General features: G+C 40.5%; 1 protein-coding gene across 2 annotated transcripts in view; it reads left to right on the plus strand.

Annotated features, from left to right (window-relative positions):
- Positions 1-20,618, plus strand: part of MFSD2B (major facilitator superfamily domain containing 2B) — a 39,941-nt gene extending 19,323 nt beyond the window's left edge. Inside the window, exons 7-14 of one of the 2 annotated variants that reach the window (XM_015621327.2) lie at positions 3,829-3,919; positions 4,014-4,135; positions 6,493-6,576; positions 7,866-7,946; positions 13,175-13,284; positions 14,784-14,927; positions 16,731-16,907; positions 17,894-20,618. In XM_015621327.2, coding sequence (XP_015476813.1) covers positions 3,829-3,919; positions 4,014-4,135; positions 6,493-6,576; positions 7,866-7,946; positions 13,175-13,284; positions 14,784-14,927; positions 16,731-16,907; positions 17,894-17,951 — 867 coding nt within the window. In that variant the 3' untranslated portion in view covers positions 17,952-20,618. The remainder of the gene's footprint in view (positions 1-3,828; positions 3,920-4,013; positions 4,136-6,492; positions 6,577-7,865; positions 7,947-13,174; positions 13,285-14,783; positions 14,928-16,730; positions 16,908-17,893) is intronic. The other variant, XM_015621328.2, reaches the window with a different exon arrangement.
- Positions 20,619-21,073: the final 455 nt, after the last annotated feature.

Here is a 21,073-nt window from a genome sequence, read left to right on the forward strand (position 1 = left end):
ACATGGACCTGTTAGAGCAGAGCCAGAGGAGACAAAAATGGTCAGAAGGTTGGAGATCTTCTCCTGTGAATACAGACTGAGAGAGCTGGATTTGTTCAGCTTGGAGGAGAGAAAGTTCCAGGGAGAATTTATTGCAGCCTTTCAGTACAAAAAAGGGGGTTTAAAGAAAGACAGAAGAAACTTTTAACTAGGGCTTGTAGTGACAGGACAAGGAGGAATGGTTTTAAACTGAAATAGGGTACATTAGGGAGGTACTGAAAGACGTTAGATACTAGGAAGACTTTCTTTTTTCTTTTTTTTTTACAATGAGAGTGACAAGGCCCTGGCACAGGTTGCCTGGAGGAGCTGTGGATGCCCCATCCAAGTGGAAGTGTTCAAGGCCAGGTTGGATGGGGCTCAGAATGACCTGGGATAGTGGAAGATATCCCTGCCCATGGCAAGGGGTTGGAATGAGATGATCTTTGAAACTCCCACCCAACCCAAATCATTCTATGATTCCATGAAAAAATGTTGGCTGCAGCAGGATCTTTCAGTTCAGCAACACTGATTTCCAAGAGTTACCACTGGAGATCTCCTGTACAGACCAATGGCAATTTTGTTAATGAAACTCTAAGTCCTATTTGGAATCTGTACTTTTGTGAAGATACGAAGCACTGTTAAAAGTAAATGGTTGGTAACAGCCCATTAGTGGGGGCAGATCTCAGTGGTTAACATGTGGAATGAACCTAGGGATCCATGCTTGTTTATTTAATTTCCCATGACAGGCTTTTCCTGTAATTTTGCATAAATAATTTGATCTCCTTGTACTTGAGTTTTATATTTTTTGAGAAACAAAGTTTTATATCTGGGAGGAAAACCTAAAACCTGATCCAAACCTCAGTTAGCACAATTTGATAGTCTTCCATTGATTGCAGTGGTCTTGAAAGAGTCTCTGACTTAAACAATTACATTGTGTAGTGTTTTTTCCTATGTCACTTGTGAAATCAGCAGATTGTTGGTTCCAAGTTACCAACTGCTGGATTCATCCTTTCTTTTTATACTTTCATCTGTTGCTCTGTCAGTGCAAGTACCAACCTGTATATATAATATCCATGAAGAAGATTCTGTGACCTGAATCTAATCTCAAATGCTTGATGTAAATGAGAAAATACATATTTGTGCTCTTCCTAATGCAGTGGAGTAGCTCCTATTATCATGTTCCAGCAGCAGTAAAATCACAAACTAAAAGCATGTTTTTATCTGTGTTTTGGATTTGTACACTCTGGCTTCAGCACTGGTGGTCTAGGAAAGGGATGAAACCTTTCCTCCCCCCATTCCTATCCTTTGCCTCTGTGCCACCTGATCCTTGGTTTTTTTGGCACAGTCTGATAGAGCTGATCTGGGCAACAGTCAGAGGACAGCTGGGCTGCTTCTCTAAGTGGCCATGCCATTTTATGGCTGAATAAGGTGTTTTTGAAGATGCTTGTTTGGTAACTTGTAGTGTGTGTTTCAACAAGACACAGAACATCATCCTGCCTTCCTTTTTAGCTTCTGGGACAATAGTTTGATTTAGAACACTACTGTGTTTATTACACCTCTGTGAATTGTTGGGGTGAGTATCTTGAAAAGTCATGGCACAAACTGAATTACATTGCACAGCAGATTCCCTATCTGAATCTCCTTCAGACTAAATTCCCCAACTTCTATTTTGAAATCTCTGAAATGGCTTTCAAGGGAAAAAAATACACAATCTTGATTTATTTCCTTTCTGTCTAACCACATGTACTTTCCTGTCCTTTCTGAGGTAGGAGGGAGATTGAGAAAGGAACTTCACAATGAGGTGAATGTCAAGTAGTTTTTTATTTTGAAAAACTAGCAGAAATTTATAGCCTAAAGTAGCCAGAGTTTGTAGATAGAGGCATTATCTTTCATTAAACTAGATACTGAAACTGGGAAATGATGGGAAAGCTTTTAGACACAAACATTTTTCAGATCTGAAGAAGTTGCAGAGTGACTGGAAACCTGCCCTTTGTTCACACCACACACAGCAGAATATGCACCTAATTAATTGCACAGTAAAGAGGAAATCTTGAATTGGATCTTGATGGATCTTGAATTTTGGTTGTATGGCTGATAGGCATTAAGCTACAAGTTGAGGCAAGACTAGATTAATTGAATTTGAAGTACCTCCATCAGGAAATATTTAGAAGAGGGCAAATCTTGACTTTCTTTTAATGCCTTTCAGGAGTCAGACTCTTTGTCACAAGGACTAATTCTTAGCTGCTCAAGAGCACATATAGTTTTAAAAAGCACTTAGTGAACAACTTGATATTATTTTTCTCCTTATTGAAAGAAAGGAAGAGGAAGAAATGGTTATTTTTAAGCTCTCCTGAAGCTGTTACTATAAGCTTATGAATGGATCTTTATTACTGGAAACCAAACATGAATATTGATAGAGTTGTAGATGGTCTAACAAGTTTTGTTCAGGGTTAGAGAATCTTACTTGGCCTGCCATGAGTATCCTTGATGGTTTAAGCTCAAAATTACACTTAATGATGGCCTATGAAACACAACATTTAATTCAAATGCTTCAAGCAAATTAACAAATACATAAAAACAAAATAGAGAATTAATAAAGGAGTCCTGTTGCCATCTTTTTTTTTTCATCCCCTTCTCTCCTGGCTCAGCTACATTTCAGGCTGAAATTGCCTTGTTTAAGTGAATTCAGGTGTCTCCACTGCTGCACTCTGTATTCTCTGCAAGCCATAACCAACAGTGTGAAAGTACTCTGTTACTTAATTTATAGCTCTGAAGAATAGTGCTGCATTCCTATATTCTCACCATGTTATTTTCTGAAATGTAAACATCTTAACAAAAGCAGTTTTCTTGAAAATTTTCTATTCTTACATGGTTCATCTGGATAAATTTGCACCTATACTAATGTCTTCATATTTTGAAGTACATTCTTGTAATTGCATTTTTTTTACCAACTTCTTCTTAGACTTACAATAACTTCATCTGCAACATATAACCAATAAATTGGAATTCAGTTATCCTATCAAGTAATCATTGTTTCATAAAGCTCTATAAGCTATCTTTGATAACACATTCTCAGGTAAATTATTACATTATACTAAAGCAAAAATTTTTTTAAAGCTTTAATCCAAAGTCAGAGTTAGCAGCAGTAAGTGTGATCTGGTGGTGTGGGAAGTATCCTTGGAGGCTTTTCTCCCCTGGCTAAATGGAAGCAAAGATTTCTGAATTTGCTTGGATATTTCACTAAATAAGTGGGAAAACCAGCATGCAAGGTAGCATACACAAAACACTGGCATGTAAGTATGAATTCTAAAATTCATAATTTCCATTATTATCATCATGTTTACATCAGTACTGAGGGCTCTCCTATCCACCATGAAATTCCAGATTGTGGTCTGTGTAGCCAGATCAACTGGACTTACTGAAAATGAGAATGCCTCTGTGGATGATGCATGGTTTTGATTACGTGACTGTGTATGTCTGAAGTTAGTCTCAACAATTTTTGCAGATTTTTAAAATATTCAGGTTGCCAACACAGTAACCCTTTTGTTCACTGCTTCATTTTTTTTTCTTTTTTTTTTTTTTAAAGAAATATATACTTATATGCCCTGAATTTATCCTAAGGCAGGTGTGGTTTATAAAGGAACTGCAGAAGTGAACATTTTTCAGCAAGGTAGCAGACAGGCATTTGGCTGTATGCAGATGAGTATTTCTTCATTTTCAGGTGGCCTACCAAAAAGGGACTGAAATTTTCATAATGACTTGTCATTCTCCTGTCACAATTTCAAATGTCTTTTTTTTCCCTTTTGAAAGGCAAAAGTTTACATGATTGCAGCAGGGGTCATAGCAGGTGTGTATCTTCTTGGAATTGTCATTCTTTTTCTTGGAGTAAAGGAAAGGGATGGTAAGTTATATTTAAATATGCCTCAGTTTAATAATAGTTATTTCACATTCCTGTACTGAAAAGATTTTTATTTTATGTATTCTGCTTCTCTTAGATCCTTATGCCTTAAAATCAGACAGAGCAATTCCTTTTTGTAAGGGGCTTGCACTCACCATGAAGCATGGTCCATATGTGAAGCTTACAGCTTCATTTCTTCTCATCTCGACAGCAGTTCAGGTAACTTCAGCCCCTCTCAGTCTGTGTGCTGGCCTCATTCCACTCCCAGCGTGGGAGAGTCTGAAATGCAAATAACCTTTGGCTGGTGACTGGAGGGGTGATCTGGGGGGTGTTGCCTTCCCCTGTAAATCAGTAGGGAACCAGAGTCCTCCTTTGGTGCCTGGGGTCCTGTGTGGCTGGAGATGGTTCTTACAAAGCAGAAGCAAAGCCAAAGTCCTGACCATTTAAAGATTTATATTTTTTCTTTTTTCTTTTTTCTTTTTTCTTTTTTCTTTTTTTTTTTTTTTCATAAAAGGTGAAGAACTAGTCCTAGTGACCCAGTCTGGGTCATTCTGTGTTACCCATGCACAGTCTCCTGTGGTTTCAGTTGCTTAGAGAATGCTTTTTCTCTTTTATCTATTCCTCTCTCTGGGCTTTAAACTGTTGCCCCTTTCCTTTGCATAGGTGACTGCTCTCAGATAGTGGCTGAACTGGGGTCTTGTGGAGTCTTTTGTGATGGAAGGCATTAGGTCAGAGTAAGAAGACATTCAGAGGCAGGAGGCATTACCTGTTTCAGAGTTAGGTAGAGCTCATTTTGAAATGAGGACCTGCAATTGGATGTGGCTCTCACAAAAAGATGTGGTGCATCCTCCCATAGAGAGGAGCTGTAGAAAAGCCACTCGGTAAGAAACCCTCACTCCCCATAAGTACAGCAGGCTTTTTAATCCTGACTTTTAAGACATATTCAATTCAGTAAATATATTATTTCACTCTGAACTTGTATATATCACTCAAAGTTTGCTTTATTTTGAAAATAAAATAATTATCACATTTTGCCAAGAGACTCTTAGTCACATGAACCGATGATCAAGGTTTGATCATTGATCAGGACAGAAGGCAAGAATAAGACATGTAAGAGAGCAGTGCTGTGCTCACCAGCAGTCCTGGTGAATTAAGTTCCCTGCAAGGGCTGCTTAAGAGTTTGTTTGCCAAAGAAGTGCTGAATTTTTTTGTTGGCCTGGATTTGGGCACAGCATCTGTTTGTCCTTGCTGGAATACCCGAGGGTGAGAAACAATAACAGAAGTTATTTCTGCTCATGTCTGGGAGCTGAAATACTGTGTGCAACTGCAGAGAAAGGGAGAATATGAAAGATAGAAGGTTCCTTATTGTCCACATCCTTCCAGCATCCACCCAGTCAGCAGGGATATAGAGCACATCTGGTTGCTGGCAGGCAACTACTTGCTGACAACACCCAGAGAGGAAAAGATATTCTGTCAGTCCACAGCTCTCTATTTGGCTGTTTGTGCTGACTGAGGGGAAGGTGTGAGGGGAGGCAGAAGCTGGAAGCTGTTACTCCAGTTGAGCCAGCATGAGCAACACTCGCTGCTTTTATTTGAGGGAGGGACACTGATTTTGTGGAATTTAGATAGTGGATTACTGATCAGCAAAAGGAGTGGGCAGGTAAAGATGCATTGGCTGTAATTCCAGAGTGTGATATCCCATATCTAAAATTAGGGCAGCATGAACAGGGTCACAAACTAGGGAAGGGTTTTGTGGCAACAGAGACAGGATGCAACTTTTTGGATATCCTAATTTATATACAGGCGATTGGCCACCTGTAATCTACAAGCACACAAAGGAGCAAGACTTGATCATGCTGCTGTGGCATGAGTATTAAATCCTCCTCTATCACTCTTTTTCTGCAGAGCTGGCCCTCCATCATATTCTGGTGTTCAGAATCCCAAATGAATTCTGCAGAAGCGTGGTGGTGGCAGTGGCTTCACCTGTCATCTAACACAGTGCAGTTAGATCCTCCCATCTGATGAGGATTCAGATATAGGGAGATGTGACCCAGAGCTACACTCCATACCTGAGGGTGCATACAAAACCAGCTGCTTTACCACAGGAAGTTGGCAGGAGTGTTATTACAGCTGAAATGTAACTTGTTTTGGAGTCAGAGCTTCTAGAGAAAGATTGATAGCCTTGCTGGGGAAGAGAAAAGCCAGTTTCTTGCAGTAGCCTGCGGCTGTGACAACACAAGGCAATTGGGACTTAGGGAATAAAGCCTTGAGACAGAATACTTTCATAGGGCCATTTCTGTTATGGTCAGTTTTATGCTCTATTGAAATTGACCAAATCTGTGGCTTAGCTCTTGCTTGCCCCAGTATCATTGGCATGTTATTCCAGTGATAACAGGACAATTGCTGCTTCTTTAAATTACTGCAAACAAGGGAAGAACGAGACTCCCAAACCCTACATTTAACAAATCAGTCACCAACTATATTGAACTAATATGGAGTGTGATGCAATTTTTGTCTTTTTTTAAAAAAATTTTCCGTTGTCTTTTGGTGGTCACCAAATGTCTTAAACTCAACAGCTGGAGCAGGGGAACTTTGTCCTGTTCTGCACGCACGCTGCTGGCCTCCGCAATCACTTCCAGTATTTGGTGGTGACCATCTTGGTGAGTTGTGCTTCTCTCCCAAATGTTACCTGGTTCTTGCTGGGCTTTGACACAAAATGACAGAAGACAAGAAGAGTGTTGTGTCTCAGCAGAGCTGTTAGGAGCCTATACTATTTTTTATATTGTTTGTTTGAAATAAAGCTGTTGTTCCCTACTGTACTTCTAAAAAAATAGTGGTTTGGAGCTTTTAAGTCATTCCTTGTTGTTTTTACCTGTAAGCCACAGCTTCAATAAAAGACAGAAGCTGCTTCTAGATAGAAAGGAGGTCTGGATTTTTACCTCCTTTGTCCCTTTCCCCAACCCTATGTGCTGAAAATTAAACAACTTCAATTTGCATATTCATACACACAACTCCTCTGGGCTCAGCAGCTTGCAAGGATAAATATTTAAAATATACAGAAATATGAAGATTCCTCTCTAGAGCAATTGGCAGTGTGATAAAAAGATCCTTTTACAGAATCTTTTTTCTTGATATGCAGAGGTAGAATTCTGCTTGCTTAGGTGATACTCATCCTTTCCCACATTATAAGACAAATCTTTTCAAAAACCATTAAAACCAAGATGCTGGAGAGCAAAAGAGGAGTGCTGGGTATCTTAAGTCTCTGCAAGTGATGGTCATCAAGAAGAGAGACAAGAGACAGTAGAGTTAAAGACTGAAATATAACTGTAACAATTAAATGACATTTAAATAAAGGTCAAGTGTAAGGCTGCCATTAGTAGCAGTACTTCAGTGCATAGGCACTACATTGCTTGTGGGTGTTGCTGCTGTGGGAGGGTATTTCAGTGTCTGAAACAGTAATGTCATCTGCAAACAACTTTTTACAGATTGTTCCTAAGAAGGGACACACAGTATGGATTATGTATTCTTAAGCATATCTTAGGATAGGTTTACCTTGCACTTCAGCTTTCTTCCTGTACCATGGGGTAGAGCTGAACTCGCTCATCATTTGTCAGGTTCAGACAGTGTGACAAAAGGCAGTAGCACAAGGTGTGACTGTTTGCAGTATGTTTGAACTTTAATAACTGAGCACAGCTTTGACTGCTGTGGCTTGCATTAGAAAAGGAAATTTTAAGACACTATCTTCTGAGGTTTGACTGTGGAAAACCCTCTGACGGATAGCTTAACAGTGAATTTTAATAAGTCACTCAAAGGATGAGGAGAAACAAGAATCTGCATGTTCACCTTCCATTCAGGCTTTTATGTTCTAGACAAAAAGATGTCTGTGAGCTCTACAGCTGAAGTCAGTGGAAGTAAGTACAGTACAGATATGGGGTTTTGTCTCTTGTAGGTATCAGCAGTTGTGAGTGTTCCCTTCTGGCAGAAGTTTCTGCAGAGATTTGGCAAGAAGTGTGCAGCATGTGGGATTTCGGTAAGCAAATCCTCTGAGAAAAAAAAAATTCTGCTTGTGCTCATTTCATTTGACAATTGGAGCCACTTCAGCAGCTCTTTCAAGTGCTTATAACCTCAATCTATGTGAAATTTGCTGAGTTCCAGAGTTTGTTTTAAATCATTATACTAAATTTCAGACAGATTCCAAGTTTCCAAGGGAAACTTTTGAGAAATGGATTGATGCCGGAGGGAGGTCCCAGCTTATTTAAGAATTTGCACGAGTTTTCCTCATTTGAAGCTCTCAGAACTGAGCTTCAATGTGGTTTTATAAATTCAGATCTGAGTTGCCTCATGTTGACAAGTTATCTGTTGTGCAAAGTTTGTTTTGTCTTTGTTCTATGGTGCTGAGGTGTCTGCATTGGTAATTCAGTCCCATGGAAAGAAAGGTCTGTCACACCCCCCCTCAAGGAGCATCCACATCCCTCTGAATAGGGAGGGACAGTTATTAGTGAAGAAAAAGGTGACCTACCTGAGAAAAGAAGCCTGGTTTAACTCTGACACAGCTCTGTAAAGCCAGCTCAGTGAGTCTGCCCTTGTCACTGATGGATTATTTTAAGTCCCTTACTTAGTGCAGACAGCAGCAATTTTCTGTCATCATCCTCAGTGAGTTATTGTATAGGCCTGTTCCTCCCCATTTTCCCCCTGTTTACCTTCAATTACTTATGAAAGAGGAAAGAAAAATTGCCTTGTGTACAACAAAGCAGGAGGACTTGAAAAATCCAGCCCAAAGCTATATGTCAAAATCTGAACAAAGCTGAAAAATTTAGGTCTGGTGACAGCTATTGAATAGAGTTGAACAGTTATAATTTTTGGAATTAAAAGCTGTGTTGTAATGACTTCCAGAGAATCAGAAATAACTTTAAAACCTGAGTTCCAAATATGCTGAATTGTTATGTGTTTTGAAGTAGGCATCTGGAATTTGAGACCCATCCTTATTTCTTTTTACCACTTGAGCAAAGAGAACTGTCAAAAGCAGTATTGGCCCATTGACTAGACCTGGGAATGCAGATTTCCTCCTTAGGAAATCTCCTCCTCTGTCTACTTGGCCACAAAAAATGCTTTCTTCAACCAACTTGGCTCTATAAATTTAGTTTTACATGACTGGAAAGCCTGTCAGCACCTCTGTAAACATGGTTTAACTTAATTTTACAGTTGAGTTGCTTGACTGTTATGGTCTAAGTGGGGGATGGACCGAAAAAAAGCCACCTCTCTGTTTCACCTTGCAGACATTTCTCAGGGGACTCAGTGTGAGCTCAGTGATGGATTTTGTGTCTGACAATGCATCACAGGAGCTTCCTACCCTACCACCTCGTGTGATCTGTACAGCTAATCTGTATTCTCCCACCATGAAATAAAAGCACATCATTTAAGGCTCCTAAGTTTGTCATTGGGGAACGTTCTACTGGAAGGGAATGAGACAGGGAAGAAAACAATTTTTATTTTTTTTTCTCTATAACCTCTCCCAGCTTTCAGGGGGAATATGTGATTGGAAATTCAGTTTCCTGAAAAAAAAAAGTCACAGCACTCCAGACTAATTTTTCCTGTTAAGGTGATTCTGTGTTGAAGAGAGCCTTCAAAGAGTTTAGGAGTTGGGTGATAGATAAGCAACAAGAATCTTGGCTTTCTTCCACCAAAAGAGGTGATCAAGTCTAACTGATTAAGTATCTCAAGTTCCTAGAAGTTTAAATTTCTGGAATTATCAGGAATTATCCTGCTCTCAAGCAGGATCCTTGATCACAGTCTTCCCACAACCAGGTTGGTGCACAGGCTAGAAATTATTCTCTTCTGTTTATTTCCTTCAGCTTCCACGTGCTGTGTTCATTTGGGTGTCTGCTCTGCCCTCACCGGGCAAACACTGAACTTACATTCTGTAAAACTCATCTGGTGACTGGAAGTGAAGTTGTCATGAGAAATTTTAAGGAGTGTGGTATCTTCTTGCTTCATAGTTTTGACAAGGTGTCTAAAAACAAAGATGGCTCTCTCCCACAGCACTAGCTTCCATCCTAGCCAATAATATCTTTTGGCTGTGGGTTTTGCAGGATTTTGTAAAAATAAGAGCACCTCCTCACAGATACGCAGTTGTTTATTTGCCATCTCTGAGCACTGTGCAGCATGGAGAGATGCCTTTGGATGAGTCCTGGCTCTGCAGCCCCATTTCCACTCTCCCATCCTGTTTCCACTCATCCTCCCTGCACCTTTTCCCTGATTTGCCCTTCATAATGTGCTGCTGCAGGGACCAGTACCACCTTCAGCACCCCAGCAGCATCACCTTACACAGCAAGGAATGGATGGGAGGCACAGGATAGCTGTAGGATGTTGTTCATAACTCAGAGGGCAGCAGCCCTGTGACAAGGGAGCAGATGCCAATAACAGAGTATTTGCTTTACAAGTAAGAAAGAAGGAGCTGCATTAGCTGTTTATTGCAGTGGGAGCGCTGCCCCATGACTGCGCTGCCACTGCATGAGCAAGACTTTAGGGCATTGTAACCTCAGCCCTGCTGGCCCTGCTTCTCTTTCTCTAGGAAATTACAGTTACAATGATTATTATTATCGATCTAGAATTTTGTTTAAGTGCTTTGGTTTCTGAGTGGGTGCCTCATGCGGAGCATAAGGAAGTCATAAAATTGCTTATAGACAACATAAAATCTGATATTGCTGGAGTGCTCTCTTGTGGTGAAATAATGATTTTGCCACAACACTGGGCTAATGCAAGGATTATCTGCCTGTGCTGGGAACTTGCAGGCAGGAAAGGTTATTTTCTGCCTCCTTAGCTTGGGAGCAAATGCTTTAGATGGGAAATGCATTTAAAACATAAACATAATGGATTAGACTCCAGGACTCCCAGAATCACTTATCATACAGAACTGTAAATAGCAGTGCTTAGGGGAATCACTCTCTGTGAAAGCTCTTCTCATACCCTCAGCTCCCAAGCTGCACGTATAGAGGATTGAAACACTTAATGTTAAACTAATCCCCCATCATTAAAAAGCCCTGTAGATAAGCCCCTGGTTCTGGATTCTACATGTGCTGCTGTGCCTGTGGTTCACAGGCGTGGGAGATGGAGCATGTGACGGGTGTAGGACAGCTGGGCAGTAGGCATTCAATCAGCATTTTAAAAAGTGGATTTTCAGTCCTGTAAGCCCATTGCTTCAAGCTGAAGTTGAAGAAATCTAGTGACTATGACTACTAGCCAGAAAAAAAAATCTCAAGCATACTAAATTAATTTGGCTTTGCGGGTAACCTCTGTGGCTTGTCATACAATGAGTGGATCCAGCTGTGGGGAGCGGAGTAAACTACTCTGACTTTTGGGTTTAGTTATTGCTGAGTATGTATATGCTTTAAAGTGATGATTGGAAAAGAAAGCAAATTCTCCCTCATTCAAGACTGAAGGTGATCCATGAAATGTTATATTTACAGTTTAAAATAACCACTGAAGCCCTACCACTCCCCTTGAAATGCAGTGTGAGGATGTTTTCAGGCATTGTCTCTAATAGTAAATTAAATAGTTCCACTGGGCTAGAATAGCAATGGACATTTGGTTATCTCTGTTATTTAACTGGCAGAAAAATCTTTGCCCAAGCTGATTAGCAATCTCCTGAGAATTATCGGTGTTCATGGATAAGGAAAGAGTAACTGGCAGTGTCTAGCTGGACTTGTGCAAAGTATTTGACACTGTCCTGAATGACATTCTTGTCTGTAAGCTGGAGAGGCATGGGTTCAGTGGATGGACCACTCAGTGGATAAAGAATGGGCTGGATGGTGGCCATCCACAACCAGAGTTGTGGTCATTGGCTCAATGTCCAAGTGAGGGCCAGAGAGGGATGTCATCCCCAGGGGTCTGTACTGGGACTGGCTGCTCAATATCCTTGTCAATATCCAGTGACATGGAGAGAGGGACCGAGGCAGGTGTGCTGGTGACACTGAGCTGTGTGAGGTGCAGGTGACACGCTGGATGGAGAGGATCCATCCTGAAGGGCCTGGGCAGGCTTGAGAGGTGGGATCATGGGGAACCTCGTGAAGTTCAGCAAGGCCAGGCAAAAATCCTGATCTGGGCCAGGACAATCCTGAGCACAAAAACAGTGTGGGCAGTGAATGGATTGAGAACAGCCCTGAGGGGAAAGAAATGGGGGTGTTGGTAGACAAGATGTTCAAGATGACCCAGCAATGTGCACTTGCAGCCTACGAAACCAAACACTTCAAAAACAGAATGGACAGCAGCTGAGGAAGGTGATTCTGCCCCTCTGCTCCAACTCTCATGAGACCTCTCCTGCTATACTGCATCCAGTCTGGGAGCCACCACCTCAGAAGGCTGTGGACCTGCTGGAGTGAGTCCAAAGGTGGACTACAAAAATGATCACAGGGTTAGAGCACCTCTCCTATGAAGACAGGGTGAGAGAGCTAGGGTTATTTAGCCTGGAGAATAGAAGGCCCTGGGAAGACCTTAGAGCTCCTTACAGTGCCTAAAGCAGCTTCAAGAGAGATGGAGATGGACTTCCTACAGGGGCATGGAGTGATAGGATAAAGGGGAATGGCTTTAACCTGACAGAGTGTAGATTTAGATTGGATACTAGGAAGAAATTCTTTACTCTGCAGCTGGAGAGGCTCTGGCACAGGTTGCCCAGAGAAGCTATGGGTGCTCCGTCCCTGGGAAGTGTTCAAGGCCAGGGCTTTAACACTTGATGGGGATTAGAGCAGCCTGGTCTAGTGGAAGGTGCCACTGCCCGTGGCAGGGGGCCTGGAATGAGATCATCTTTAAAGGGTCCATCCAAACCAAACCATTGTATTATTATATCTAGCACAGTTTGGGAATCAACCACTTTAGGGCTCTTCAGAAAAAGTATTTATATGGCCATAGGTCTTTTGGAAACCATGACTGTTTAGGATCATAAATGTGGCCAGGGTTTGTGAATTGGCTTCAAGACTGGTAAATAGGCTCTTGGGTCTGTTTAATTTACTATTTCAGTTGTAGCTGTAATACTGCTAGCAGAGACAACACTACTATCACTTGTCCTACTTTTCTCCAATTATTCTGGGTAGTTAAGTACAGATTAGCTCAGGGCTTTTTGGAAATTCAATTTGACCAAAATACTGAAGTGTGAGACATTGCTGTTAACTGTTCTGTAACATAGTTTTATATTTTGAAGGGAATAATGTGTATAGCATTGAAGAGTGCATGCTGTAACTTAAATATAATGCTTTTCTTCTTCAGTGGATGATTCCTTTTGCAGTCATGCTAGTGACCATTCCAAACCTGATCCTGGCTTACTTCGTGGCCTTCATCTCTGGTCTGAGCATTGCAGCGTCTCTTCTGTTGCCATGGTAGGAGAGTTTTACATTTGAGGCAGGGAATTAATGTATTTCTGCATTACATGTATGTACTACTGTATGGAATTTGCCTCTGAAAGAGGCAGAATATGGCAAAAGTCACTTCTTCCAAGAACCTTTTATTTGTTTTATAGTGGATGCTATTTGCAATGATGTGACCTTGATTGCCCTGTAACAAAGTACATCTACCATAACTGTAGCTGCTTTTTGTACGTGACAGTATGTAAATTAATTAATAATCTAAGTAGCTGTACAACATGTGATAACATTGCTTCAGGAATTATGAAGGTAGGTAAATCAATTAATGCTGAGCAATTAAGAATGTAGCAGAGGACACATAAGGCAAACTGTATCTAATCTTAATTTTTATAAGGGCATGTAGTTACAGAACAAGCAGTAATGGCTTTAAACTGAAAGATGATAGATTTAGATTAAGTTTTAGAGTTTCTTCACTGTGAGGGTGGTGAGGCCCTGGCACAGGGTGCCCAGAGAAGCTGTGGCTGCCCCATCCCTGGAAGTGTCCAAGCCCAGGTTGGATGGGGCTTGGGGCAACCTGGGATAGTGGAAGTTGTCCCTGACCATGGCAGGGGGCTGGAATTAGATGATCTTTGAAAGTCCCTTCCAACCCAAATCATTCCATGATTCTGTGTATCCCTGCTTGAGTAGTCCCTGTTATAGATCAAATGCACAAGGTTATGATTAAAATAAATGAAGAATTCAAGGTCTTTTGGACTTGAAGACTGAAAATAAGTGGGGAAAACAACTCAAGAATGGCAGGACATTTCCTCTTCAGATTAAATAATTGTTATTGAGATTACATTAACCAGAAAACAAGACCATTGCTGAGAGCACTGTTTTTCATAATTTGTTTGTACAATGCCCTGAAAACTCCAAGAGATCATGGAATACATAGTTTGAAATTAGTTGTCAGACTATGTAAACTTTTCTGCACAGAGGGTGAGAAGACCTTTCTTTTTCCAACAGTAAATAATTACATATATTGGAAATAAAACGTCAGTTCACAATTAACATTTGAGCAGCTTCCATTCTAATGGCCTGTTACCTAATTCAGTTTCTCTGAAATAGAGAAAGGTTTCACTGGTTTTTGAAAATGTTGTTACTTTGTCTAAAGAGTTCAGACTGCAACTATTCAGACATTGGGTCCCTTGAAATCTTAAGAAATGGGGGGTTTGTTTGTCTCTTTTTAATATCACAACTTCTGATTGGAATGATAGGCAGACTAGGAAATTCTGTCACCTCTCAAGTGTTTGATGGCTTTTCAGTGATTTTCTACGTAGTAATCTGTGGCTATGCTTTTCTTACACATTTTTTGCCTTCCTTCCAGGAGTAGAACCTTTTGAACTAGATTCTTTCATGTGCATGGCTACATCAATCAGCTTAAAAATGAAGGAGGGCTGTGCTCTATTTCATTAACTTTGGACTTTGAAAAGAAATTTTGGCTTGAGTTTGTCTTTCATCTTGCTCACTTCTAGGTCAATGCTGCCTGATGTTGTTGATAACTTTCGCCTGCAGAATCCCCATGGGAAAGGACATGAAACCATTTTCTATTCTTCTTATGTTTTTTTTACCAAGATGTCAGCAGGAATTGGCTTAGGAATTTCTGCAGCAGGACTGGAGTAAGTAACACTGTGTTTCCACTTAGTGGATCTACTCTGAAAGCGTTCTGAGGTTACAACACTTTTACCCTGTACAGTTAATTGCCTTCATGCCCTGAGCCTGAAAGTGCCAGCAGCTCCAGATGGCTGACCACTAAAGACAGGATTGGTGCCATCTAGGCCAGAAAATTAAGCATTAAGTTACTTGCCCTGACATGGTACTGTTCAGAAAAACATTACTTCCCTTTAGATTTTCCTCTTTTCAATTACTCATGTAAATTTTAGTGGCTTATGTGAAAAAATTACTAAAGATGAAACTTCAGCAGATCAAAGTCCCCAACAGGTGATACAGGTGCTTTGTGCATTCCCTGTTGCACCTGAACTGGACTATCTCTTGTAAGACTTTACATGGATTTGAGTGCTTTCAGGGGTGCCAGAGAGTTCAGCACGAAAGGATCACCAATTCCTGCATGGTTTTAAGGATCTGGATACTGATCAGAGTCAGGAACAGCTTTCTCACAGCTCTGTCTGTCTAGGTCTGTCACCTAGACCATGTCATTTTGGGAGAAGGTTTATGCTCTCTTTCCACTTTGTCTTGTCTGTTCTGACCAGACAGGTTGAGAAAGTGGCCAGGCATCTCCTGCCCTGCCTTTGTGCAAGACTTGGCAGAAAGGGCCTGTGCCTGTCCTTGCTGCAGCACATAATAAATACTTAGAAGGGAAATCTAGCCCTCAGCTCCAGATTTCAGTAATCAGAATGTTTTGCTTAGGGGCCTTGAGCTGAAATTGCTAAATAACAGGCAATGCTTAGGAATTTTGGGCTTAGGAATTTTAGCTACTCATTGCTAAAACCTTCAAACAATTTGCTGTTCCCCAATTAGCCCCTTTTCAATTGCAGTCCAGTTGAGTCCCAGCAATTTGCCAAGACAGATGTTTGTGGGAGAACACAGCAGACAGAGTGATGCCAAATGAGATGTAGCTTTCATTAGGTGGATGTTCAGAGGAAAAACCCATTCCACAAATTTGGAATAGGAATTTCAGTAACTCAGCAGTTACAGGACTGCATGGAAGCCCTGAATCAGTGAAGTGTAAGTGTGTACCTAACTCTGAGCACTTGAGTAAATTTGTCTATCTTGAGATGAGTGCTTAAGTGTGTGTTTAAATTAAAGTCAATTATTGCTGTTGAAATTGGTCAAATTACTTGCATGCTTTTAAAGCAGAGCTTGAATACTTTGCTGAATATTAATAGGAAACACATAACATTAATTTCACAGAATCACAGAATGGCTAGGGCTGGAAGGGACCACAATAGCTCATCTGGTTTCAACTTTCCTTGCTCAAAAAGGATCATCCCAGGGCACAGGGCACAGGATTGTGTCCAGATGGTTCTGGAATATCTCCAGTGAGGGAGACTCCACAGCCTCTCTGGGCAATCTGTTCAGTGCTCAGTCAGTGCATAGGAAAGAAGTTCTGCCTCATGTTCAGGAGGAATTTGCTGGGCATCAGTTTATTTCCTTACGTGGCATTCCACAATCCTTTCTTTAAAAGTATGCAAGTAATGGACCAATTTCAACAGCAGTAATTAACTTTAATATTATATATAATAACAAGAAAATACAGAGGTAATGCAGTTATCTGAAGTCTAGCACAAAAATGAGGTTTGAAAAACACAATTTGAAATGTAGTGGGGAGAAGGAAAAAAGATGTAGAGAGAAAATGGGAGAAAAGTCTTGAAGATTTGGGGCGGGGAGAAAGAAGCCTTCAGGTGAACAACAGCCTTTTAGCTTTGAACAAACACATACCCCACTTGTTTCCATTTGTTTAGGTTTACTGGATACAAGCCAGGGATATGCAGACAGTCAGATGATGTGATCCTCACGCTGAAACTCCTCATTGGAGCAGTCCCTGCCATCCTCATCCTTTTAGGTTTATTTATACTCCTTTTCTACCCAATCACTGAAGAAAGTCGGAAAGAAACAAAGCTTGCCCTTGAAGAGTTAAGGTAAGTTTGGACTGGCAGTGAAACAGCAGCAACACCCCCACAGCAGCTCTTAATCTGGGAAAATTATTTTAAGGAATCACTACATTCCTTACCAAAAAATGAAACAACATGCTCTTAGTCAAATTATTAATGGAATGGTACCATGACATGTTCCAGTATCTCTTTTTTGTAGTTCAATACAACCTGCTTAGAGGACCATTTATCAGAAATTTCAGCTGCTCTATTTTACATTTTCTCTGGAGTGCCTCACAAAGCACTATTGTGGTACATTGTTTCAGGCTAGAAATGAGGAATATTCTACATAGATTAAATTCATGGGGAAAACGTGAATAGTTACAATTTGCTTTTCTATAGAAGAAAATGGTATTGTTGACTGCATTCTTGGTGTTTATGGGATACAAGAAACATCCAAACCATTTAGAAGCGTAGGCACAAAATATTGTGGGAGAAGAAAAGTCAGCTTTGAGCTACTCTTGCCCTTTCTACTCTTTTCACTCTCCCTTCCTCCCTTTTTCTTCTTCTCTAAGGAAAATCTTGTCTAGCTCAAATTCGTCTACCTCTGTCAGCTCTTGAGGACATACATAAGGACAGTCCTAGCAGACTGATGGACAAAATAACAAAAAAATAGATTGTTCCTTTGTCTTGATTTTGTTATCCTAATTTACTGGAATTGGAAACTGATTTCCAAAGTTAAGGAGTCAATTCCAGGACCTAAGCAAGGGTACCTGGGACCAGTTCATGCCCTAAAATATCCAAGACCTGTGCATGGGGTTGGCAGATATGACAGAGGTCTCTGGGCAGACTGGAGGAGATGGGTAGGCACTCTGAAATGGGACTGGCCCCTCTGTTCAGGGGCTTCAGTCATTGTCCAGAATAACCACACCTTGCTGGAGGTTCTCAGTTGTTTGAAACTGCCAGACTCAGCTTGATTAGTCAGCAGTGAAAGCCAGAATGTGTTCATGTATCGTTTGTTCTGCTTTTACCAGGAGGAGCCATCAAAGCACAGAGAACTTGGACAGCCACAAAAAGGACACCTCGGTCTGAAAGCTCTGAATGCAGTGGCTTTCCAAATACAGACTCACATCCCACCAACCAGCTCTGAGGGTTTTCCAGGTCATTTCTCTGCTCACATTTTATCAAAAAGGACAAAGAATGATTCTGATATAGCCAGTAAGGAAATTGAGAGGGGACACCATTGTGCAAATATACATCTAACTCAATGCACTGTGCTAAAAAAGACATTACACATATTCAGAAATGTAAGCTATTGAAGGCTTGGGGGGTTTTTTTTCAATTATTAATGAGAAGCTGTGATCTTGTTCATGACATATTTTATACATTTGTAACTTAAGGAGGAAAAAAAAGTATAAATGTGACCAGAGAATTTTTGAAGGTTCTGAACTGGAAAATACTCAGAAGGGTCATTGAGTCCAATTCATGATGCACCATCCAAATATTAACTCACAATATACTTCACCCTTGGGGGCTGGGGTGGATTTTGAGCACAATCTCTACCTATAACTTGCACACTATTGTGTTTGGAAAGCACTTGGGAACCTGAAGTATACTATATGAAGTTAGGATTTACTTTGTTTTGAAATTAGGCAAATCACTGATGCAGACATATTTTGAGGATTTTTTTTCCCCTTTTTTTTTTTTTTGAAAGATTTTGAGGTAATCTAATTTACAGGATCCTATAGGATCCTATAGTAAATAGAACCCTGCATTTCCCATTACTGATGTTTCTTACTTCTGAAACCTGTAAACTGATTTCTGTCAGAGAATATTTTCAAAATCAACATCTCCCCTGAGGATATGAACAATCAATAGTCCCTTCCAAACATTATGTAATTCAAATTTCTTTAAATTTTGGCCTTTAAGTAATCACCATGCCCATTTCTCACATGGTGTAGGTTCTCTGCCTCACAAAACACCACAGCACAGGTATTAATCTCAGCTTGCACCTATTTCGCAATAATGAGGCTACACCTGCCTTTTAAATGGTGATTATTTTTTCAGTCAGGGATGTTATCATGCTTTAGTTACATCAACTGGAACCTCATTTCTACTGTAGATTTACACTGTTGAGCACAGTTTTTAAATGAAAGACACACCTAATCTCAGGCACCTTCTGGCACTGAAGTTCAGACCTGTTTATTCCTAGCTTCTGGTTGGTCAATGCAGCTACAGAGACCTCCAGAGACTGGCTCCAAGCTTAAGCTAAAATGACTGGACTCTGAAGGTGTATCTAAATGTGGAAGGGAGAGTGAGGAATCCAAGAGGTTTGTTCACCTTGAAGAAATCAGCACAATGCAAGACAAGATGTGAATTTCTTCCCACTGCCTTCACCCCGTGACTCTGTGAGTGCCTTTTTGCTGTACCAGAAGTGCCTTTGGAGGACGGGCTTGCTGCTGTTCCGGAGCACCTGGAGGAAGTGTCCACCTGTAATTTGCTCAGGGCTACCTGGGAAGTGCTGGGACTGGAAATTGGGAAAGATTTTGCTGAAGGACACTGGCAGGTAAAATCAGTGCAACCGTGGAGCATCTCATTAAGTCTGATACTGAAACCTTGTCAGGCAAGCTTGAAGTCAAAGGCCATATAACTGTCCTAATTCCTCAAAATGCTTAATCACGAGGGAGCTTCTAAGGATATATTTTGAGCTTGTGTGGGTAAGAGTTAACTGCATTTAAGATTCCTGCTGACTTGCCATCTAAGGCTGGGTTTTTTTGTTTTCTTCCTTGTTTCAGTTTTTGGACAAACCAAGATATGTATGCCTGGGGCATATGTGTTTACAACAATAAAAACCATAAGCCTGTTTACAATTTTGAGTCTGATGGAATTTGAAATAGGAGATTTACTGCACTTTGAAGTAGGTAGGTTATGTAGCAATATCACATAGCTCCAAAACATCAGAGAGAACAGTTTGGGGCATTTGATTTATTCTGTAACATTTGTGTATTTCTGAATAGTCACCTTTAAAAATAACCAGAAGGCTGTTAATAACCAGTAAAGGCTGTTAATGTTTTTTAATGGGTTGTGTTTTCAGCTACTATAAATCTGTAGCTACAAGGCAGTGATTCCGTGTCAGTTTATATAAACTGAATACTTAGCCCAGTGATAAAAGGGCTGCAGAAACTGCTGGCTGGGGTTGAGTGGAGCCATTTGAATGTGGCTTAAGATATTATTTCTAGATCAGTTGTGCAGTTGCCTCTAAAATTGCATAACACCCTGTCTGAATTCAGACTCTTGGAAAGTAAACTTGTTTGATTGTAAACTGTTCTTCTCCAGAGAGACAATGTCAATTCCATCTTACTGAATCTTACTTATCTTACAGTCCTCACTTTGCATATGGTACCAGCAATGGGAACTACCAAAGAAAAGATAAAGCTTCTGTAGATTAAATGAAGCAGACTATTTTTATATTTTGAAAATATCATAATTTTATGTCATTATCAGAAATATAATGTTGTTGTAATTTTGTTGAGAAAATGGGTGTATTTTTGTAAATCAAAAGAATGGAGAATTAATTGCAGGGTAAGATTATTTCTGTAACTTTCTTTTCTTAGGGCTCAGTGTTGGTACAGTAAAATGAAAGAGGTTTATATGTCTCTTGTCAGTTTTAAATGTGTATGCCTTATGCATGTTCAGAACATGTGACTGAAAGAAGCAAATTCTTATGTTGACAAGCATTCAGATTAAATGCTAATCTAATGTAAACTCTTGCGTTCCCATTGATTGGCAGTAGAAGGAGCCAGGTTTAATTCCCAGGGGTTCTCCTTCAGGTAATATCCAAACACAGTAATAAGAATATGGGAGATTGAATTAACCCAGCTGGGTGATAAGGGGCAGCACTTCCCCACCTGCACACAGGCAATTCCAACAAATATGGGAAGAAAAGAGAAGGATGGCAGAGTTATTTGTTGCTGGGTATTGCTCTGTAAGCCGAACCACGTCCAATTCCTTGTCCTTGCTGAAGTGTACTGAGGGCAGCCCAAATCTTCCATGCTGGGATGGTTACTGGCAGTCAGTAGCTGACTGGTCACCAGTCACAGAATCATAGATCACTACAGTTGGAAAAGACCTTTAAGATTATCAAGTCTAACCATCAACCCAGTCTTCTCTTCCAGTTTCATTGCTTTTCCTGCCTCACAACAATGCTGATACCT

This window comes from Parus major, chromosome 3 (assembly GCF_001522545.3).
Source record: "Parus major isolate Abel chromosome 3, Parus_major1.1, whole genome shotgun sequence".
In the NCBI taxonomy this organism is placed as follows: domain Eukaryota; kingdom Metazoa; phylum Chordata; class Aves; order Passeriformes; family Paridae; genus Parus; species Parus major.